This window comes from Squalius cephalus, assembly GCF_949319135.1.
Source record: "Squalius cephalus genome assembly, chromosome: 24".
NCBI classification, from domain to species: Eukaryota; Metazoa; Chordata; class Actinopteri; order Cypriniformes; family Leuciscidae; genus Squalius; species Squalius cephalus.
Genome location: NC_137145.1, coordinates 18,574,769 through 18,599,715, shown reverse-complemented (window position 1 = coordinate 18,599,715; position 24,947 = coordinate 18,574,769). Strand labels below are relative to the sequence as shown.

Below are 24,947 nucleotides of genomic sequence, written 5' to 3'. Positions count from 1 at the left end.
AGTTCCTCTCTGATTCCATATGAGGGCGCTCACAGGACGAGTGCAGAATGAATGGAGGTCTCTGGCGCTATACCAATAAAAATCCACTTTTCTCAGGATATAATTTTTTGTCTAGTAATTTGAATGTTGTATTCGAAAGGAAATGCAAATAAATTACACATTGCTGGGTGTTAGATTTTTTAGAGTCACTTATTTGCTTTAAAAAGTCTTTTAAAGTGTCAATGACGTCATACACATGTACGACCAGAGAAACGCGCTCTGCACTTTCTTGCATCGACAACACAGCTGACACAGGTAAACACACGTGCTAGAAGAGTTTTTGTTTTGTTTGTTTCTGGTCCCGCTTCGGATGACACGATGCCATCAAGCGGGATCTCTGGTCGTAATCAGTCCTTCACTGACCAATCAGCGTTCATTAGCAGAATGCTAGCGTGTTATGGACAACAACAACTCAACCTGTAAGAAATCAAAAGGACATAAGTACTCGTTCATTCAACTTTCAACCTATAACCCATGTTGAACTTGCAAAATCTACAATCAGATCTGAAATTTCTCAACGGCAATCGGGTGAAAGAGACAAATTTAGCCGTCTAGCCCCATTGACTCCCATTCATTTTGCACTCATGGCGATCGCCCCCAGTGGAACTCTGGTGGTACTACAACCAAAATTCGGTACGACAGGGCTTAATAGGGAGTGGGCAGGCTCTCCGTAGACGGGCTCTGGCAGGGCTCAGTAGTTTCGGGATTTCTTTGCTGTATTCTCGCTTTTTGCTCGCAGGTTTCTCTCTAGAGCTCCCCCCACAGCTTCGGAATAGATATTTGACAACACTGTTGTAAAAACTCGTTGGCGATTCTCAGACACCAGAGGCTAGTAGATCAACGACATCAAAGCAGATGGGACATTCTTTAAAACGTCTTCTTCAGGAGAAGAGGGAGCGCGTGAGGGAGCGTAATAATGACAGCATTTTAGCAGATTTCTTTTGGCCGTAAAGCAATTGTTTACATCGCGAGACCTCATATCACGCGATACTTCCTGACGCGGCGGCCGGCGGCCCGCCTGCTCAAAGTTGCAAGTGCGTATTTTCCGCTCACGGGCACCAGGGAGGTGCGAAACGACCACCATTTCAATCCGAAATAAGTAATATAACCATTCCAATGACTCCGAAGCTGTTCAGTTAAGGTAAAAAAGTTACTTAGTTCACCTTTAATGCATAATCTTGCCAAACTACTGCTCTCTGGTGGCTCAAAATAGGATTGTCTGCAAACTGTTTTTGTTTACTGGGCAAATTAAAATGGCAACAGAACAGAGGACTGTTATTTTTTTCCTGGGAAAGAGAGAGAGAAGCTAGCTGAACAAGTAAGTCTTTTTCCCATACAATGCCCCCAAACTGTCTGATCTAACAGAGCAGTGCTTGTTAAACCTCATTAGTGACAGATTGACCCAGACTCTAATGATTATTGATTTATTATCTGAGAATAAACACTGCAGTACTACAAGTAGAACAGAATGAGCAGTTACAAGCCTCACCATCTGCAGTCTTGATACAGGTGGTTGTTTTGGTGCAGTCTGAAAACTCCTCTGGCCCGTCCTTCTGGCCCATGATGACGGTGGAGGCTAACTTCTCCTCATCTGTGGCGTGATGGACGCGGTGAGGCAGTTTAGACGCAGGATCCTCCAGCACTTCTTTCTCCTGTGAATAAGAAAGCAGATAATAATGTTGTACATATAGACTTGACAGACTTAAAACACTTGATATGTAATGGTAATACTTAGCAGATTTAGGTAAACAGTGATTTTCCCTGGCTGCATACAAAATATCACTGTAATTCAGCTTTAAACAGGCAAAATATTTGATCAGTCTAAAAAATTAGTTACAGCCACTCAGACTCTGTTCTCCACATAGAGCTTTAAACTCTCTGGGACAAAAGCATAGGCGGACACCGTGACCTGTTTTGGGAACCGCATCTTATTTCAGTTTGCGTGGTGCACACACACACACACACACACGCACACGCACACACACACACACACACACACACACACACACACACACACACACACACACACACACACACACACACACACACACTGTGTTTTCATGTTTAAGGGGGACTTTCCATAGACATAATGGTGTTTATACTGTACAATATCTTCTATCCCCTTACACTAACCCTATCCCTAAACTTATAACCTAAACCTATCCCTAAAACTTTCTGCATTTTTACATTTTCAAAAAACATCACTGACAATGATTTATAAGCTGTTTTCCTCATGGGGACCAAAACATTTCCCCACAAGGTCAAGGATTTTGGATATTGCCGACGTCTTTGTGGGGACATTTCATCCCCATAACTTAGGGTTTACCAGAGCCACACACACAAACAATGACACACTATAGTGTCCTGGTTCAGAGAGAGCAATAATATAGAGATATTGTATTTCAAGAGGAGGGTTAGTTCAGAGTGGGTTAATGGGAGAAAGAGTGAGACTGTGAGGGAACATGAAGGAGGGTGTTTGCTGAGTCACTGCAGTAACCACCAGGTCCAAGACAATACAGCAAATCTAGAGGCTTTGTATATATAATATTGCTTATATCATATTACATAGTCATGTACATACAAAAGCACACACATATGCACAGATACAAAATACAGAGATGCACACATGCCCACAAAAAACAAGATGCATACTCTTATCTGTTGGGCAGTACTGAAATCTTACCTGATTGCAGACATCCAGAACTAGGGACTGATTCTCATACTTATTTACTTTACACGAGTTCCTGCAGAAAAGAATATTGACAACATCAGAATATGCGACCAAGAAACACTGGAATAACTTTTAGCAAAAACTTCCCTGATAGTTGCAGAGACCAATACACAGGCTGATTAATCACCATTTGGTGATATTTTGCTCTCATTTAATATATTTTGTCAAGGCATAATGCACATTTTATTCTTTTAAACATTTTTGATTGAACTAACTTACTTTTAGCAATTTTCTCGACATCTTGGCATAATTAAAAGTGCACTAAATATTTTGTTTTTCATTTATTTCCAGCAAACGTCTACATATAAACATGTTTAAAATGATGCACACGAACATCAGATTAAAAACTCCAGTCATATTAGTGCATTATATCCTAAATAGCCTATACACATCAACATTATGTTGGCCATCCAGGCTGTTTTCTTGGTATTGGCATCTATTGAACAACTCATTGGCTATAGTTAACCATTCAAAAATAGGGATAGTCATTGTATCCTACAAAAAACAGTTTAGACCATTTAAAACAGAGCCTACATATCTACATTGTGCTTGATATAACAACTGATTAGTATATTGAGCACCATGAGAGGGTCAAATCTGAAAATCATTACAAAATGCCCATGGACTAAATCAATACTGTCTGCATGAACAGTCAGAATACAATAAAATAAATAAGTACACCTTCTGCCCTAGTTAGTTTGGAGGACTGATACTGCACATGATTTGGAGCAAGAGGGGCAGTTCAGCCTTGAGCAACGGGACAGAAGAGATAACATTGAAAGTACAGGAAAGGAGGGCAGGAGAGGATACTTACAATAGAAAACAGAGAAACCGCACTTGCTTAGTGGTCCTGAGGACAGTATGACAGGGACAGGGGAGGGAGGGAGCAGACACAGAGAGGAGGGGATGTTGAGAGGGGACGTGCCATAAGACATTAGAGGCCGAGATAGAAGCATGAAGAAAAAAAGTAGGAGTGAGTTTAAGCTTCCTGACTTTCACAAATAAATATGAGTTAGTTTGTCGAGGGGATGTCATAGTTTAGTGGAAAGTGGGAATCGTATACACTGGGACAGTGTAAACAAGACTACCATCAATTTTACGACTGTGAACTATCAAATACGATTGCGCCACATGAAAGATGCGTGATTAGACAACAACTGAGATGTTGAAAAGGCAGGGTAGCATTCCAACAATAAACACAAAAGTGAAAAGTAGGTTTGACTGATGTGTTTATCATGCTTAGTGGGTGAAAATCCCTTCTGTTTGCTAATAGACACAACAGAAAGCCACAGATGCAACACACAACATACTTTTTGCCTGTCTGTCTAGCATAACTGCCACTCACGTGATGATCCTGTCTTTGTTTTTCTTCTGAGACTGTCCTGTTTGCTTCCTCTGCTCCAGCGTTTCGTCTGGTTTGTGTTTGTCCATTAGCTTCTCAGTCGTTGGTTTAATTGTGTCACTTCCACCTAAGGTCTTTGATGGCTTAAAAGGATCAATAGAGTCATCAAAACGATCAGGGTCAAAACTATATGATCCTTTAGGGAGTGATGGCGAGTTGCTAAGTTTACCGTTCCCACCAAAAGGATCAAAGTTGGGATCATCCCACTGACTTGGGTCAAAGTTGTAGGATTTCTTAGGAATAGGAATATCATCAACGTTCATTGGAGTCACATTCTCAAATGGTGGTTGGTCTTTTTCTGATGAAGTCTCTGGTGGTAGAGCTGCTGTTTCTGCAACTTTTGGTCGCAGTTTTTTTGGAGTAATCAGCTTGCTGCTTGTCTTTTTTCCAAACTTCTTGGGTGGAGGTCTCTTGGCTTCGACATCATCAAGTCCAAACTCCAACAGTACTGGCTGTGCAGGCATTTCCTCCATCAACTCTGATTTAGTAGTGGGATTGGCAGGTGGAGAGTTCTGCAACTTGGTCTCTTCAGTTGCAAATGTATTCATGGTGTTGTCAAACTGTTTAGGGTCAAAGTTGCAGCTGCCCTTCGGAAGTATCGGAGGATTGTCGTCCACTTCGTTGGGGTCTACGCCATTCAGTGGGGTCTTCACCTTGAGGGAAGGAGGTCTAAGCTTGGGGGACTTAGTGTGTGGTTTAGAGGACAGTTCTTCAATGTGACCATTGCAGATGTTGGCATCATCTGGTGTAACTGCTTCAGCAGGATAAGGCTGGTCCACATCCATGTCAGCAGAGAAAAGCTGGTTCCTGGATTTCAGGGTTGGGCTGGGGTCCACACTGTTCTGGCGCACGACCGGGGTAGGTGCATCCTCAGGAAAACGCTCATCCAGGGTCAAGTTCTGGGCTGAGGTTGTGATGGAGGTCATCTGATTCACATAATCTTCTGGGAAACCTGTTGAGAGTAGAAGAGGTAAAACATTTATTATCATGTTATGTATAATTTATAGAATTATCCTGTTGAAATATGCAATAATGTGTTGCAAGATAATGCAAATGTTCCCCTAATATCATCTTTCCTGTATTTTCAGAGTGTTTTCACTTTTCCTTTCATATGTTCTTAGAGCACATGCATACAGTATGCTCTATTGTTCAACCTATGGAGGATATTTGAAGAACAGACTTCCTTGCGTCAGAAAAGACAGGAAATGCTTCACTCGGGATGCAAAGAGTTGAACAATAGTCTTCTCTTCCCTGTCTCCAACAGGCACAAACAACTCAACCTCAAGCAACAATCAGCCATAAAAGTGGGCTAGATGTTTCAGCACACCCATTTCTGATTTACTGAAAAGAAGACTTGGCCTTTCAGGCACGTCCTGGTTTTGCCGAGTTAGACACGTTCCTGGCTGGGTCAACATATTTTGTTGATCCTGGAACAACATTCCTGTCAGAAAATGTAATGCTAACCATATCCCTACCCATAAACCTAACCCTACCCATAAGTTATACCTAAAATCACTAAGATGTTGATCCAGGAACATGTCGTACTTGGTAAAATCAGGTTCTGTGCCTCTCTGTGCCAAAATACGAAGAACAAAAACTGCCTCTACGACTGCATTTCAACTCAAGCCACTGTAACAAGAGGATACCTGCTGAACAAATCACAATTCAAGCATCTACATGTGAAATTGTCAATAGTCTTAAAATAGTCATTTTGAAACAATTCCCTTTGACTAACAGTTTTGCTGGCAGTCATCACTGAGTTTTGATGCAACAGTCTGTTGCTAAGAGACAGGAGGAGACAGTCTATTTATAAATAAGATGTATGACTTTGTGCTGACCTCCAATTGAGACGGCTTTGAGAAGTACTAGCTGTTATCTGTTCAAAATATTTACATGCAGGAAAGAACATGTCCAACAGGCGACTGTATCAGAGTTGAATTTGGGAATTCTGTTAGTGCTCCAACATTCTGACATTGGTGCTAATGTGGGCAACATGAGTTTGAGTCTGTTCGAGTGATATTCTGTAGTGGTTCTCAAGGGTGAAAGGTGAAATCTGAAAGGTTAAAAGTTTGATCCCCAGAATGAGCAAGCCATAAGCCTTAACTATTGTACTCTTAATTAAGGAGTACAAACCCTTAACCAAAGACTGCTCCTGACTAATAGGTTCTTAGCACAGTTCTAGGGTAACATCACATGAAAATCACATAAACAAATACAACTTTTAGGCTAGTAATGTCTTAACTGTAACACAATGGTTTTTACTCAAAAAAGAGGAACTTGAGCTTCACGAACTAGCATTATAGGTTCCCTAAAATGCTAGTTTGTGAAGCTCAAGTTCCTCTTTTCATGTATGAAATAAACACAACTGCAGCCTTCAGAATTGTAATGACAATATTCAACCCACAGACCTTCCATGAGTCCTTTCCAATGTCCACACCCAATCTTCCTATTTCTTTCGCCAAGTTCTAGCTATATGTTACTCTTTGTGTCTTTTCCACACATCTGGTACTACGCTGTCCTTCACTGTTAAAAGAGATGGCAGACAGCCCTTCCCATCGAGGACACAATACACTCTGATCAGCATTTTCTCTACAGCTGCTCTTGTCATCATTTCCAGAGGTCAAGGCTCCTCCTCAACATGTTGTTTTAACTTAAAAAAGTAAGTGTTTGTTATGCCTTAATTTTAAGTTTAATCAACTCAAATATCCAAGTTGTCACAATTTCAAATTTCAAGTTGACTAAACTTAAAATTTTAAGGCAGCACTTATACTTACTTTTTAAGTTGAAACAGCTATTTTTTTTACAGTGTATAGGGCGAGTTAATTTCTGCAATAGATAAACCTCTTGACAGATATGAAGTACACCATGCATTCTATGACCTTTTTTAAGAACAGGAAGCTTTGAATATCGTATTTACTATCTGCCAATTTAGGGCCTTGAAATTAATTTATATTGGGTATATGTGGTACCTGAAATTTAGGATTGTACATCAGATAAAGGTGTCTGCTAAATGGAAGACTACTAAAAATGTAGTACACAAATGTTATTTTGAATGTTATCATGAATGTATACAGAAACAGACGCTTTCAGGCTATAAAAGCAACTGCTGCCGTTTGAACATGCAACACCAGTAAAGGAGAGTCATCATCAGACACAATGGTACTGGTTATGCAGCCAGCGCTAGTGGCAGTGACTTAAGCTTCCTCTTTGTGGTGGGAGTGTGATGCATCGACAATGTTTATTTCATCAAAACAGAGCAGACAGTGCTTCGGACATCATGAGCTAATAAATTCAAAACACAAATGCTTCATCTCCACCCTCCTGAGAAACATCTCAGAGCGGTTTTGATTATATAACTACAGCAAAATAATAAGAACACTCATGCCAGGCAAATGCATAATACTGTCACAACACATTTGTCAATACGGTCATAAAGATACTGCACAAAAGAGCCATAAAAATTACATTGTACATGACTGAGTTTAAAGGCAATCAAACAGTAAATAATGCTTGTTTTTCATTTATATTCTCTGACATCAACGAGCAACTGTGTTCATGTATGACTTTACATTGAAGGTGCAGCAGGATTTAGTACCTGGGGTGGAGAGGACACAAGAAGGCTTCTGTTTACATAATCACAAATTCTGGCTAATGCACTGCTAGCCACGAAAACGTGTTCTTCAGCAATGGCATGTGTCTGTACAGATGTGAGGTTGAGGACGACTGTGGTGGAAACTGGATTGTGCTCTGCTGGAGCCAAACTTTTACTGTCTGTCTGCTCAAGCAATCCAAACCACGACACGTAGGCTTGGGAAGGCTGGCTCTATTAGCCTAAAGCATTCTGCATTTCTCAGGACAACTTTCTCACAAAACTCACCAAAAAATTTCTCATTAACAGATTTATTCCTGTGAAGTAACAGTCACGTTTACTAAGATAAAGAGATAATAAACTCGAAATAAATCTTAATAAATCAAAATGGTGAAAGTGAGCTAGCAAGCCTAGCACAATTTCAATGAGTGCAAATGTGTGTTTTAGAGTATCTGTGTGTGGCATTTAGAGAAAAGAACTAAATCACATGACGTTCTTCGCTGCAGGCCTTTGACCTTTTTCCATTGATAAACGTGCTCTGAGAGGAGCGAACGCTTTTGTTCAATTCCAAACTCCTGAATTCCAAGCTGTGAGCTTTTCCCACATTGGGTCAGGGGCCTCTCTTTACCCAAACCTCTATTTTCCAACCTCAAAACCTCCTCCACTCCATTACATTTAAGTAACTAATACTGTCTGCACATTTTTGATTCAAGCTGAGGTCAAAATGCGTCACTAGTTGAATCTTTGAAACACAAAACAAAGAAACTCATCCTCACTGAGGAAAACACTGGCAAACTTTACCAGAGCTACACCTAGAGACTAAAATAAGATTTCAAGTGCAAAACAATAGCAACATACACGTGTTTTCACGTAGGCTTAACGGTAGTGACAACTCACATTTTTTAGAGCGTTTATGAGATTTTAATGGGCAGATAAATTCCTCAAAAAGAGTCTGGGGAAGTGCAGCTGTTTTCAGTTAGTGATATGGTACACTCCCCTGAATTTGGACACGTGTCTTTAAGAGGAAAATTTAAAGAAAACAAGGCATGTTTTTAAGTAAAAGAAACTCTTCTAGATAAAGAACTGGAATTGGACTCTATGTGTAAGTCAAAATAGCTTTTACTCTAACAAGTCTGGCCTTATGAATAGTGGTTCCCAATTTGCAAACAAATCATTCTTTTAAAACAGTCCTTTTCCCTTCATGTTTGTAAATTACTCGCTCCATAAAAGGAAGAACTTTGTTGCTTTGTTAAAATAAATATTTGCCCATTTACTTGCCTTCCATAAGGTAAAGTATAATTTACAGTAATTTATAATGGGCCTGACCCACTATCCCCTGTTCCCAAAACTACAAGAAATTCTACCAACAATATATTACATACAAAAGTGATACTAAAAGATCACACAAAACCAAGTGGAGACATACTTTCCTCCTGTTGCCATGGCAACATCACATTGCATGAGTGGAATAGAGGCATATGTAGCGACAGGTGCTATGTGGCATCTCTGAATCTATGCTCTGTTTCTATGGCTCTCAGTTATTATGAGGTCTTTGTTTACCTGTGCTCTCTGCTATTGGTTGATCCAGTGCTGATGGTTCCTTAAAAGGCTTATGGACAGGCGACTCAGCTTCAGGTGTGTCAAATTGGCCCTCTGAGTCCGAACTGATGGAAAATGAAGAAAAACTCTGTGGTTAGTAACAGGACAGTTCTTAAATCTGTACTATGTTGACAAAGGGACATTGCCATGGGACATTGCCATAATGCTGATGTCAGATCAGGGCTGATCAGTATAAAACATACAAACTCATCCGATCATCAAATTACATCAATATTTAATAAAACATTTTGCACATGTGGATTAAAGCTTTAGCCTTGGGTGCAACAAAACTGAATTGAGCACATCATGTCCTCATTAAATAATAACTATGTATAGCTGTGACACCAATACTTTCTGCAAATTGTTGTTTATCATATGGTGTGGTGGTTTTATGTGCTCACGTGTGTGTTTGTGTGAGGTAACACTGAAGAGCTTTTTAGTTAAATGAATAATCCCAAAAATGGAAAATTACTTAGCCTCATGTTGTTCCAAACCCATATGACTTTAATTCTTCCGTGGAAAACAAAAGAAGCATTATGCTATTAGGTTTTCAGGTTTCAGAAAAGACACATGTAACATAAAAGTGTCCCAAAAGCAGACCAGATTACCCATGCGCTATTTTCTAAGTCTTCTGGGGTTATGTGATAGCTTTGTGTGAGGGTTTGAAAGATTTTAAGGGAATAATGAAATAAATTTCAACATATATGACTTCTTAAAACTCATTCATTGTAATTGAATGGAAAAATGTGACCAGTACAGTTTCCTAAAATGTCTTCTTTTGCATTCTGCAGAAGAAAGAAAGACATATACTGTAAAAAAATAAATAAATAAAAATAAATAAATTGTGCTGCCTTAAATTTTTAAGGACTATCAACTTGGATGTTTAAGTCATTTCAACTTAAATTACATTAAACTGACTTAAAAAATGAGTTGAATCTTGTATAACTTATACATTTAAAAAAAAAAAAAAAATTGCTTAACCTTTTTTTGATGAGTTGAAGCGTTATGTAAAAACATGTGTTGTCATAACTTATTGATCATATAATTTTTTTTACAGTGTCCAGGTTTAAAAAAAACTTGTTCATTTTTGGGTGTACTATCATTTTTACATTCACAACAGAGCATAACAGTCATGAGCCTGAGCTCAAAGGGAAGCATTGTTCATCTTTTGTGTGTGTGTGTGTGTGTGTGTGTGTGTGTGTGTGTGTGTGTGTGTGTGTGTGTGTGTGTGTGTGTGTGTGAAATCGGTTCCCAATCTGGGAGGAGTGCCCAGTCTTGTTGCATAGGCCACCTGCAGTCCCATTAGGGAAGTAATCATTACTAGTCCAGCAAACAAACACAACAGACAAGAGAATAGATGAACTTGCAAAAAACACAACTGAAATCTTATTAAGTAGTGCTGTGAAAAGGTTCTGCAAACATATCATTCTGTTATACCCAACACAAACCACTCCACTAAATCACTGTATTTTTCATAAACTCCCTGCCTGCACAACTCATGCTGCTTGTGTTAACTAATACTGAGCTCCAGAGAGATGAGTAGCTCTCTGTGTGGGTGGCTTACTGTGTGCTTTTCTAAGTGTATTTACAACTTTCATGATCCTGACACTCTTTTGGGCCATTGTTCAGGTCTGTGTGGTGATTAATTTGCAACAGTCTTTCAGGCTGCGAGGCGTTGGGAAAGAAAAGATTCTTCCTGGAAAGGAATGTTAGCAGACAGCTCAACAGCACATAGACAGGATGTCAACAACACAGCTAAGGGGAACCAAAGCAAAACATTCTTTTTTGCCCGGATGACACATATGAATTAAACATTATATAAACAAAAATAAACAACATTGTTTGCATATTCAGAGAATATATGAGTGGTGCTTGCCTATAAAAAAAACTCACTGCTACAATGCTATTGTGGGTGGTTGTCAGAGTGTTGCTGTGTTTGTTAAGATGTTAGCAGCACATTGCTTTGCAGTAGTTGGGATGCTCTGGGTGGTTTCTGTAGTTATTCTGGTTTCTAGATGGACCAGAAACCAGTCCCCATTAATGTAAGTATTTCAAAATAAGGTTAGAGTTAGACTTAACAGCATGTCTGTCACATTAAGAGGTGGAACAAATTATGCACCACCAAAGGTTAATAGTCAAATCCTCAATCCTTAATATAAGCAATAGAAATAGTGATGATTATCTTAGCATGCACTACTTATGAATTAGGATAATATACAAATAAGTTTCCTCTTTTAAACCATCGAAAGTGCCAAGAAAGACTGTTATCTACAAGCAAAGGAAATTAGCCATGACACAGTTGGGGGTTGGGAGAGGAGAACAGCTAAATTCTGATCTTTATCTAAGCATAGGGACACATTAGACTAACGGCTAGAACCTGAGCCATGCACACTTCCTAAGGAAATCCCCAAATGATGCTGAAAACACCCACAAACACACTGAGTACACGCATACAGATGAGCAAACGTTTACATGCCACTTTCCCCAACCACGACAAGAGCACCAACAGACATGGACATTCAGAGCCTCTGATCTCTGGCTGCTTTGATCCATGTGGCTGACTGCTAAGCCATGCCTGTCTGCACAGCATTCAGAACAGTTAACGCCATCATCTGACCCAAACAGGTGGCTCTAAGGTTGGCCTCCACTGCTGATATTGGGTCTCATTTTCAAGGTAAGAACTTGATATAAGAGCATTATAAAGAAACAGATATCCCACACTTCCTCTCTCAAAAGCAACCTCACACATTTCATATACTTCCATATATCACATTTCCTTTCTCACGCTGGGAAGTTTACAAGGTTCTAGACTTGCCTGCAGCCATGAGACCTTTCGTCGTCCTCTTGAACTCCTGACATAGCCACTCGCATCCCTTCAGTGAGGGATTCGTCGTCCATACCCGAATCGGTCTCACCTTCTTCCTCCCCTCCTCCTCTAACGGCTGACCAGGTCCATTTGGCCCACTGCACTGGTGACAGCCAAGACATCTTCAACCTCTTACTGGTGACACGCCAAGCGTCTACTGGAACACCTTGTGGGCGAATCCAAACAAATGAGTCAGTCTCTCTTTGCCTCTTTTTCTCTCTTACAGATGTTTTTTCTCAGCGGAGGGCAACGCTTCACGTGGTCTTGAAGCCGAGCTTCATGTTTTTGTCGCAAAAGCCTCACTGCTTCCTTCCTCTTACGCGACTGTTGATGTTGAGTTCTCTCGTGGCTTCCTCTATCTCAGTGCAGCTGAGTAACGAAGAGTTTGCAGTCTCCTTTCCCTCTCAGAATACCACAGCAAAGATCAGCTGGCTGCCAGATAACTCCCCCGTCCACCCCTCCTTTTCAGGATCAGACTATTGAGAAGAAACTAGTGGGGGGAGGAGAATAGAGAGTGCCTGTATCTCTGGTCCAGCTGATCCGGGAGCCCCTGTGGAACAGAAATGGTAGCTTCCAAATCAGAACTGCCTTTCTCTCTCATGAAAAGCAGAAGAAGGGAACACAACCGAGGCTGAAGGGAAGGGAGAGAGGGGCTCCGTGGTTTCGGTAGGGAGACTGTGGAATGCAGAGCTCCTCCTCAGTCTTTTTTCCATTAACCATCTCTAGCCTTGAGCTCCGGCTCACAACCAGGGAAACCTGTTCTTTCACTTGTCCTTTCACACATTGCTACCTGTTTGGAATGTCTTAGCAGATTGCCAGAGGAGGTCAGCGTTCCCATGACTAATCTGTACTTAAGGCGAGACACTACAGGTGAATAGGGTAAAATTTTAAAATAATAGATATCACCATGAAACTTCCTCAGTTGATTACTTTCACAAGTATATAAAAAAAATGTATTACAAGTTTTAGAAATTTGGATGTTTAATTATGCAAATTAGGCATTATCTCATTAAATATGCACGATTTTGCATATATTTTCGGTAGATAGATATGAACATATGATAAAGCCAGGTGAAAAATTATTTTTTCATTTTGTTTACACACAAGATGAAAATAAAAACTCAGAGGGATTTCAGGATATATGCTTTCATTACCTAGGGAATCAAAATATACTGTCCATAGCCATAAAAAATAGATTTTCACCATATTTTTTTTATTAAAATATCACATAAATCAGGCTAGGAATGATTTATTAACAAATCCCTCTGAAAATATCTTCAGAATACTGCTAAGTGTATAACTGGAAAGTTTGGTGTACACAGGTGCTACATAGGCTGAGATGTTTCTACTGGAGAATGACAAAAACTCATTTTGAGAAAACGGCAGTTAAAGATTTAAATAGCTCTAAATGAGAAATCGTCGTAGCTTTAAATCCCCCTTTGGACATTCACGATTGGTTACTGATAGAAAGGAAATGCCCATATTTGGGTTACATAGCGTTGTGCAGGAGACTCAGAGCTTCACAGTGATACCGGTCATGACAGACTTCAGTAAACAGACGGAGCTCGGCGTGTCGCGTTGTAATGCTAACTTCCTGGTAAATTCGGGAGAAACTTACAGCCGCAAGTAAACAAAATGTAATAAAATAAACATCTTAATGTATATTTTCAACGTTTTCTTTATAGCAGCTTGAAAGAACACATATTGAAGGAGTAAACTAGCCCAAAATCTCAAAATTGACCACTGCATGAAAATCGATGTTTTTGCCTGCCGTGTCTCGCCTTAAACCAAAATCTTTTTACAAAGGTAAAATGACCACAATAAAATCCATACAAAAGTCAGGAGCTTGCCTTTAAAACAGCTAAAAACACAAAATAAAGGGTTCCAACACGACCAAAGAACACTCGATGTCCACATTGCATAATCTTAATCAGGATGAAACCATGCTCAAGGATTTAGTTGATGGATACCAAACCAAGCATCTCCATTTTACACCACAACCACATCCTTTGATCACTGTCAACAGTCTAAAAATATAACCCCAGTGAGGCTGTGTTGCTGGCCGTTGCCATCACAAAGTCTACCCACACAACCAGAGTAGCGGTTCTCGAAGCCATCACTCGACTTAGCTTTGACAAAATGTCCTGAGCAATGATAATGTGATTGCTAAGATAATGAACTCAAATCTTTATGAAACCAGATGTTCCTCCATGGCTCGGGGTAACTTATATAACTGATGTTCATTGAGAAGATGGGTCATTCCACATCAGAGGTCTGCAGATATTTCAGGCAGAATTCATTCGGTGAGACACAGTTAACCGAGGAAACAGACACCGTTTCGGAAGCCTGTATGATATTAGCAGAGTTGCTAATGCTAATTACGAAATTTACGCATCTTTTATTAAGGTTTAGGTTTTTCTTAAAAGCTTGAGAGAATTTTAACATACATTGCTAGCCATGTTATTTGTTTTTAACTGAGTGCATCATGTTTTGGTGACTGAATTATCACAGAAAAACTAGAGTTGGTTTTCATTGACTTTTCCTTATAGGAGACCACCCATATACGTTATACGTTTGTGAGGTTTTAATTCCACATGCTCAGGATATGAAGTTCAGGGGGACTTTACAAGGAGGTCTCACATTTCAAACACGCAACGAAAACTTGGCAAGAGACACCCCAGAAGTGGGAATAAATGAAAACACACAACAAAAAGAAAAACAGGCCACTGAAGAAAGTGCTTCTTAAAAAGTAAGAGAAACGTTGCTCTCTTGCCCCAAAACAAAGACTGGGCACATGCCTCAGAACATTCCCCGGTAACAAGACGTTAAGCAAACTAAACCTAAATATGATGGTTTCTCAGACAGTTTTGGTTCAAGAGAAAAGTACTAAGGGAGTGTACGTCTGTGCTTCTAATTACAGATTCCACATTTGCAGAGTCGTACAGAATGAAGTAGTACAGAATGAAGCTCTGTGTTTGGATCCACCCATCAGCCTGTGAGTGAACTCCACGATTGGGACTCAAAGAAAGACAAATTCCCTTTTTTTGTAACAAAGGAGTCTCTAAAAGAGATGAAAAATGTGAAGAATTCCAATCAGTTTGTTCTGGGTGCACCCTGGGCGACACCTGACACTGATTTACAGAATGAAGGTACAGTGAGCTTTACATGTGTTTGTCCAGTGAAGCTCTGCTTTTTTCTACCAAACACAAAAGTACCGTTTTGAGACGAGTTTCCAACACATGGGATTTTCATAATCCTTTTGCTTTGTTGAAATACCTTTGTTGCACATGATTCCATTAGAAAAGCAACCCAAAAATATTCTCTTCTATACTATGTGATATGATATGTGTTTAGTGTAAAGACTGTAAGGGGAGTTTGACTAATCAACACTTGCTATTTTTTGTTCAGGCTACTTTTATTTCTTGAACAGCTGCTATGGCCTATAAACTTGTGATGTCAGGCCAGCTTAACACATCATAACAATGACACTCTCAGACAACCTTCAGAGCATCATATTCCTGTGTTCAGTGCCAGACTCTGCACGAGATCCCCTTAGCTCCCAGCATCTTGCTTGAGTGTGAATGATGGCATCTGCTACTAGGGAGACTTCACTGTGTTAGATAAGACTATATGCAGTCGTCATTTTTGCGTCATCACAAAATGTATGTAACTTAAAAATTATTGTTGGTTTAACTTAAAAAAGCAATTTACCTAGTTGTCTACAAATTTTGAGTTCACTGAAATTAAAACTTTGAGTTAATACAATGAAGGAGATGGGTTTAATAAATAGAAACTCAAAATATGTTATCTGAACCACATAAAATATTTAAGTTGATTTGACAAAATAAAAAAGGTGTGCAGGATTTCATTATGTTTCAAGAACATTTGAAAAAAAAGCATCATTTATGGGAGGATGCCTTCAAAAAGCAATGCTTTCCGAGTTACTCAGCCTTAAAGGACATATTATCAACATACAGTAAGAGAACATGAGATGTAATAATAACAGGCAGACAGAACTACACTGAGAACATGAATGGGGGGCAGAGCCGTCTTACATAAGCAATCTTTACTAATGTGAGAAATAGCAGTATATCAGAACTGAGCTCACGCCTCCAGAACAACCTCACATGGCTGCACTTCATTGTGTACTAACAGGCACTAAAATAGGTCAATCGGCAAACACTTCAGATCTCCAGAAAAGACTGGAACTTGATGGACAATAGTCACCTATCCAATAGGCTTTTTATAAAGCCATATCTGTTTGCAGCTGAGCAATAATCATTGTTATTTTTACTGGAGTCACAAGGCAGGGAGAACAGCTGCCCAAAAACAATTCACATGAGAAAAACCACTCCCTTCAAAGTAAGGGTGTATCTCAACATGAGTCCAGTAACACAGTTCAATGTTTAATCTTGGAGATTAACTGGAGGTTTTGGTTAGATTACAATCCAACATTATCCGTTTGCTATGATATAAGTGAGCATAAGTGGAACATTAGCAATGTTTTTTTTTTTTTTTTACAATTTGAGGTTTTTTTTTTTAACACAGTTATCCAAAATCTTGGGTGATATAAACAAAGATGCAATGTTGAAAAGATGACAAAGTTCCAAAATTATTTGATTCTAGAGAATTTTCTATTGACTGCAAATTGGTGTGTTTTTGATGTAGATTAAATAACTATGATCCTATAAACACTGCAGTCAAATCCAAAGGCCTTGCACGTCAGTCTACTGTTAGTCTGAAGTCACAGAGCCACCTTGTGGTGAAAAATGTAACTACTAATAAAACTACAACGAGTGTATTCAGAAAAGGGAACTATATCAACTTCATCCCTGTATAGTCTTTATTCTTAATGAGTTAATGATTCTTAAGAAATGGAACATGTTTCACAACTTTAAACGACATTAGTATTTAAAATTCCATTTCCATAATGTTGAAAATAATCAAAAGACGCTTCATTTTTAATGGTTATATATTTAAATAATAATAATAATAATAATTGTGCTTATATTTTGTGTGTTGTGACCATGATCCATCAACACAGTCGCACAAACATTAAAGTAATTATTTTGGATTTTTATATAATTTGCTTAATTTCATGTAGGTCCATAGTAATAACTGTATTAACAGCCAGGGGTGTAAAAAAATACAAAGAAATTAATTAAAGAATTGGTATTTTTAAGTTCATTAAAAGTAAAATAATCTAACCAAAAATGTACTTGCCTGAATGTAAAAATGTTTTCATATGTAATTTGAATGTTTTAAAACTAACAAAAAATATTGTAAAAGCTGAAATCAATATCAGAAAAGTTGTTACCTGTAACTATTAGGAGCTAAAATATTGTGCTTTGCAGATAATGGAAAAAGCATACAATAGCTCACATTAAAATCATTTGAAGTTTTGAACAAATCATTTCAGAAAATATTTCGAGCAGCTGTAAATAAAGCACATTGGCTACATCTGCTGGTCAAATGCAGACAAGCAGATGAACACATTGACAATAATGTGGGAGTTCCTTCAAAAATATTTAAAATATCATAACAGACCTAAAATATTATTTTATATTGTATGTTTTCAATAGTATAGCTTATATACTATAATTTAAAAAATATGTAAGTTTTGAAATAAATTAATACTTTTATTCAGTAAGGGTGCATTACATTGATCAAACGTGACAGTAAAGACATTTATAATGTTACAAAAGAATTCTATTTCAAATAAATGATGTTCTTTGGATTTTTTTTTTTTTTAAATCAAAGTATCCTGAAAAAAACAGCATCACTATTTCCACAAACATACATATATTACATATCCCAACACTGACAATAAGAAATGTTTTTAGAGCCCTAAATCAGCATATTAGAATGATTTCTTAAAGGGATGGTTGATTATGATTTCACTTTTCTAACTTTAGTTAGTGTGTAATGTTGCTGTTTGTGCATAAACAACATCTGCAAAGTTACAACGCTCAAAGTTCAAAGCAAAGGGAGATATTTGCTTTTAAAGAAATCGCTTTTTAAGGACTACAACAAACGGCTGGTAGGGACTACACGACATTCCTCCTGGGTTAGTGACATCACAAACCCTAAAATTTACATAAACCCCGCCCCCTGAACACAATTTATAGATTATCAAGACAGAATATGCTAATCAATGACTTGAAGACAACTACACATAAGTTACATAAATTCATCAACTAATGTTGTCTACATGTTGTCACTTCTTGAGTCTCTCCATCTTTGTCTGACTCCGGTTTGAACATAAAGCTAAACGTTTTTCAAATTTTCAGTGCATGTGTGTGTGAGGTAATCGAAGCTGCTAAGAACAAGCTGTTGAAGCTCTGCCCTCTGTGCCGGGAGCAGCAGCTCATTTGCATTTAAAGGGACACACAAAAACAGCACATTTTTTGCTCACCCTCAAAAAGTGACAATTTTAACATGCTATATAAAAATATTTGTGGGATATTTTGAGCTAAAACTTCACATACACACTCTGGGGACATCAAAGACTTATTTTACATCTTGTGAAAAGGGCATTATACCACCCCTTTAAGGATCCTGTGACACTGAAGACTGCAGTAATGATGCTGAAAAATCAGCTTTGCATCACAAGGATAAATTACATATTCAAATATATTGGGAAAAAAAATCTATTTTAAATTATAATAATGTTTTACAATATTTTCTTATTTTAATTCAATAAAAGTCTTTTTGAGGCATGTCAGTACTACTCCCATGTATGTATCACGCTCCAGCACACTTGACATAATACATCACAATACAGAAACTCTACACAAATATGCCATTGTCCATAGATGTGCAGCCTTAATCACATGCATGAATGCAGAATATCTTTTCAGCGCCTGATAAACATTCATCAGAGGACCTCCTTATTACCAATCCATATAAAACGACAGGAATGTTTTTATGAAAAGACAGTCTCTCTTTGTCTAATAAAAGCTCTAATAGTACTAACTTCAAAATGACTAATAAACAATATGGCATTTTGACCTGCAGTCTGGGAAAATGGTAACATTGATTCAAGTGTCCTTCTAAGAAGACCATCGTGGAAAAGCTATTTTTAGGGTATGTGTTTGTACAACAAGCAGAGCAAAGCATGAAAACCTGACAAGAATATTTAGTAACGCTTCACAATAAGGTCTCATTTCTAAACATTAGTTAATGCATTAGCTAACTTAAACTAAAATGAACAATACACCTTTTAAAGCATTTATCATGTTTGTTAATGTTAGTTAGTAAAACATTTTTCATTGTTAGTTCACAGTGCATTCATGTTAACATTAACTTTTGATTTCAAAATGTATTAAATGTTGAAATTAACATTGACTAAGATTATTAAACAATGTATGGGGGAAAAACTACTATGGAAGTCAATGGGTGCCGTCAACTGTTTGATTACAGACATTCTTCAAAATATTTCCTTTTGTGTTCAGCAGAAGAAAGAAATTCATACAGGTTTGGAACATAAGGGTGATTAAATGATGACAGAACATTTCTTTTTGGGTGAACTATCCCTTTAATGTTAAGTATTAATGGAAACTTTCGGTCATCCAAACCTTCCCGACGTGATCTGCCATAGTTCTTGTAAATTGAACCTAATCAGATGCGTCGTGTCAGATTTTCTAATCCAAATGCAATTTATTAAACACAAACTCAATGAACTAGGTTCACATAAGGAGAATTTCCCACATTTGCTGTAAGTTTAGTGCACATACAACCTGAACCTGAAGAGGTTATGAATCATCCATACATTTGAATATGCAAATATGCTACACAAATTACGCCACATGCCAAACTGAGCTGACCAACTCATTCAATATGAGTTAAACTAATTTAACCCTCAAGATGAACTGATAACAAGCTGACGTGTAATTTTTACACCTTTACAACCCACTATAGATGGTGATGCAATCGGTCATAAGTTTTATGGATGGTCTTTAGGATATAAACAAATGCTAGCATGATACCAATTCAGACACATTTTACAAAAACACTTCCAATACCGCTGACAAGCCATATATAATCACACTCCCAGTAGCGCCTTGCTAAATAAAAGATGTTCAAATATAGACTTGACTGTAAAAAATCCTGAAACTTGTCTGTGTATTTAAAAGGCGTGGAGTTATTTGCTCAAGAGCTGGGGTTTGCATTAAACAAAGCAATGCATTGCGTTAATTTCTAAAAAGTTTGTGACTGAAGCCTGGAACTCTGTTTTATGCAAGCCCGTCCATAGCCTATAAAAAGACACCTTTTAACCCTTTCAGTTCCCAGAATTCATTTCACTCCATGATAAACTTCACCAGCATGATGACCACACCTTTGCTGTCACATCGGGAAGTGCATATGACACAGTAACACACATAATGTCTAAACAGGTGAAATATTAACATGGTTTTACATGATTATGCATGATACGTCACGGCTATGTATCAAGTACGTATCAAAATAGCATGAATCTATCATATGAATTTAAAATATGAAATACAAGTTAAACTTACATGCTAATGCTCTTCTCCTTTAGGGAGTTTGACCCATTGCCCTTCTTGCTTTGGGATCCCCCCATGATGCTGGTCTGTTTAGAGCGTATATATATAAATATATTTTTAAGGTGGCCCTAGCAGGTGGAGTTGGCTCATCTTGGCTCCTGTCCGACAGTCAGAGTCATACAGTCCAGTGCTACAGCAGTGACGGTGCAAAGTGTGTCAGAAATGCTGAAACACTGCTTGTTTTTACGCTGCTCGCCCCTCCTACCTCAGCACACACACACACACACACACTCCTCCAGTAGCTACAGTAGCACATGACCTCTAAACACACACACACATTAGCTGTCAGTCAGACATGGGAGATTCCACAGAACGCTGGCAGGGAGGGATACGCATCAGGCATCCATCCCGACAGGTTTATCTCATTGTGTTCTGACTGGACCTGCACTGATGATCTAAAGTGATCATGTTTTTCTGCACAAGCAACAACATGTGGACTTGGACAAAGTTCAGTTAACAACTTTTTCTTGTAAATGTTGCTGCGATCTCCTGAGACAGTCTAATTAAGGTTCAACTTCATATGTGGGTCGAATCTGATTAGCTGTTCTTTTTTTAGACCATATCGAGGTAAAAATGACGTGATGTGATGTTCTAAAAAAGGCTGAGTGCAGATAAGAGGAAGAACAGCAGTGCTTGTGGTGATAGGGTTGTTTTTTAAGGGAGTAACTTTTCAAAATTTAAAACTGTTAGCATTTACTCACCCTCGTGTCATTCCAAACTTGGACTTTCTTTCTTTGTGGAACATAAAAGAAGATATTTCGAAGAATGTTCATGTTGCTCTTTTCCACACAACGGAAGTAGATGGGGACTGGGGTTGTCAAGCTCAAAAAAGCACAACAAGAGTATCATAAAAGTAGTCCATATGCACTGAATTTCAAGTCTTGTAAAGCAATACAATAACCCTGTCTGGGGAACAGACTTAAGTTTTTAAGTCATAATTCACTTAACATCTTACCTTGATTATCTGTGGGTCATTATTAAGATTCATTGTATATGGAAAACAGCAGCTTGAACATCCTGCCTAACATGTTTGTGTTCCACTGAAGTTTGTTTCAAAATACACGTGGGTGACTACATGATGACTGATTTTGATTTATTGTTGAACTGTTCCTTTAAGATCTGGACTGATGTCGGAGTAGATAAGCTTGTGGGCAGCACTCCAACATTTAACGCAACTGCGACTCCGGTAACACAAGTTTGATTCCTGGCTCGAGGTCCTTTGCCAATCCTGTTCATCTCTCTCCCACCCTGTACTTTCCAGTCTGATCTCAACACTAAAAAGGCCATAAAAAATTGCTTAAAAAAGAGATCTGAACAGATATGCAAAAGCATTTAGTTAAAATAACAGACGATTTTCACATAGAAAATGCTTTCAGTCTTGAGTGCGTGCACAAGCTGTACATATTAAGGCACAACTTTGACTGGCTAATTCATATATCTTTACGACATAAGGTCAGAATATCAAAACCAGTCTAAAAACTTCTGCGGCTCCAATTAACACATGGAGCAACAGTGATATTTCATTAGCTTAGCTCAGCTGAATATAGCATCTTCCTATTGGTGGACTAAAGTCAATTATGTACCTTTAAAAGTTGTTACAGGACCTTAAACTGCTTATAATTTAGGGTAAAAGCTTCAGGCAAAAAAGAAGTAAAACCTTTAAGTTCAACTCAAGGTTCCTCTCACATACACCTGACAAATTTTACCCACATTTGCAGATCTCACACTACGCTGAGACTGTCTGAACACTGAACTTTTCTGAACTGAAGTTGTTCTGAGAGACATGTGGTTGGCTGGTTTCAAAGCAATAGTATTCAAAAGGCAGCTGAAGACACACCTCTTCCCAAAGGCATTTAACCACTCCACAACATTAAACCAAGGCGCTCACACACACACACACAGAGGATGTATCAGAAATCACATACTCTTGAGTAAGTACTTATTTTGAATAAGTAATTACTTCATGACCGCTATGCATGTTCTATATAGTATGAGTGTGTGTAGTATGAATGCAATCTGGACATACTACATTCACCATGTTGTCATTATCATGTGACCTACCAGCGTCAGTTACGTCGCTTCACTGTCATTCATAAATCCTCTCCCAGGCCTCATGGGATAGTAAAGTGTCCATCGTATGCACACTTCAGAATCTTGCCGGAAATAGTAGGTCATCAGGGTACTTTTTGCCTACTCTTTTACGAGTACTGTGAATTCGCACATACTTCTTTTGTCACATACTGTTTTTTGCCCACTATATAGTTGGGAAGTATGCGATTTCGGATGCAGCCAATCTTCCTCTTCTTTGCTTATATCCGAATGCAAAGGCTTCCCGAACAAGAAAAATGTAGGACGGGACTTTTGTTCAGGGGGAATTGATTAAATGGTTGAATGGTCGTGGTTTGCTATTGGTCGATCTCATGTGAGTGACAGGTTGTAAGTAAAAATAATAAACTAAGTGCAATGTAGTGTTGTCAAAAATATAGATTTTGCTATACATATAGATACCAAAATATTCCAAACCCGCCTCCCCTCACTTTTTTAAATTTCGGCAGGGGTTTGCGCGTATTGCGCATAATTGTACTCATTCCCGCAAGTGTGCGCACATAAAGCCGCCTCTCAGTTCAAAATTAAGTTCTTTTTCACTGGTTATTGCGCTTAAACAGTTAAATAATGTCAAAATGCTGGTCTTGGTGAGTTTTCACGTAAACACAGTCAGTTATGTTTTAAATGGGACATATCATGAAAATCTGACTTTATCCATGTTTAAGTGCTATAATTGGGTCCCCTGTGCATCAACCCTGAAAACGTGAAAAGTGACATCCCAGTAAGCCTTTCTCTGCAAGCATATCAAAAATTAAGCCGATCTGATTTCGCTCCCCTTCTGACGTAGGAAGGGGATCTTATTATAATATTACCGCCCCTTAATCTGCACGTTTCCACCCGCGGCGCTGCCATTTGGGTTCGCATTTGCAAAGCCAAAACCAGTTCTAATGCAATGGCAAAAGTTGGAGCAAAGCATGCAAACTGTTCTTCATTGCTGCACAGACGAGCACAGAACACTATTTGACCAAAAAATGTCACAGCTCTCTTATAAGGACCTCAGGGAACTGTCAACTTGTGTAAAAGTTAAACATGACAGTAGGCCTACATGCAAATCGATGAGATTAATCAATGTAACTCCACAACAACTACATCCGTGTATCCATTAACCATTCAGAAACGTCCAGGTGCGTCTAAAAGTTTAACCTCTTCCTGAGTCTCTCCGTAAGGCTGCACTCTGCTACGGGTTATTTCTGAGATTTGACTGAAATTCACGTATGTTATTGCTGGAGTATCCGAAGCTCGTTTAAAGGATCGGCAGTCTTCTGAACGGGGGCGGGGAGCAGCAGCTCATTTGAATTTAAAGGGACACACACAAAAACGATTTTGGTCACACCCAAAAAAAAGGCAAATTTGACAAGCTATAATAAATCTGGGGGGTATTTTGAGCTGAAATTTCACAGCCACATTCTGGGCACACCATAGATAGGCTATATTATGCCCCTTTTCACAAGATGTATTTTAAGTCACCTTTAAGGGAACATAAACAGTTGAGAAAGAAAACGCAGTAACATGCTGCTGTCACTGTCTTAAAGTAACAACAGCCTCATATACCTGCTGCCAAATTATGAGATCATATTAAAAAAATATTTATATGGCAGTTTTTCCCCATGATATCGATGTCACAATTGTGGCCGCTAGTAACTTTGGAAAAGTAAAATTATGTGCATGGATAAATCATTTATAGCCTAATAAACAGCCTACTAAACACTGTAATATTGCATAAAAACAAACATGTTCATTTTGATTTCATGGTGACTTTAAAAGAATTAAAATTCTAAAAAATTCATCGAATTTGGACATTGTTGAGGTAAACAAATTTGGCTCTTGGTTTGCACTCATGTCATATAATTACTTTGACACCTCAGACTGAACCTCTCTGAATTAGGATGTGCATGTATTATTAGAAGCTTTTAGTAAAGTGGTAATGACACAATCTGGTAAAGACTGCCCTCTTGTGGTTGGGGAGAGCAAATAGACAAAGAATGTATGATGCCAGAAAACCTCATTATAGAGAATCCTTCAGAGCACATATGGCTGATGGACATGAA

General features: G+C 38.5%; 1 protein-coding gene across 6 annotated transcripts in view; it reads right to left on the bottom strand.

Moving 5' to 3' along the window:
- Positions 1 to 24,947, bottom strand: part of tacc1 (transforming, acidic coiled-coil containing protein 1) — a 32,380-nt gene that overhangs the window by 4,971 nt on the left and 2,462 nt on the right. For 2 of the 6 annotated variants that reach the window (XR_013820042.1, XM_079861659.1), the window contains exons 1-5: positions 20,746 to 20,968; positions 9,322 to 9,425; positions 4,116 to 5,124; positions 2,723 to 2,783; positions 1,529 to 1,691 (exon numbers count right to left, since the gene is read on the bottom strand). Coding sequence is in view for 4 of the 6 variants with exons in the window: in XM_079861659.1 (XP_079717785.1) it covers positions 1,529 to 1,691; positions 2,723 to 2,783; positions 4,116 to 5,124; positions 9,322 to 9,425; positions 20,746 to 20,810 (1,402 nt within the window). In the remaining 2 variants the exon portion in view is untranslated. Of the gene's footprint in view, positions 1 to 1,528; positions 1,692 to 2,722; positions 2,784 to 4,115; positions 5,125 to 9,321; positions 9,426 to 12,175; positions 12,664 to 20,745; positions 20,969 to 24,947 lie in introns of those variants that run through there. The other 4 variants (XR_013820043.1, XM_079861658.1, XM_079861657.1 and 1 more) reach the window with 4 other exon arrangements.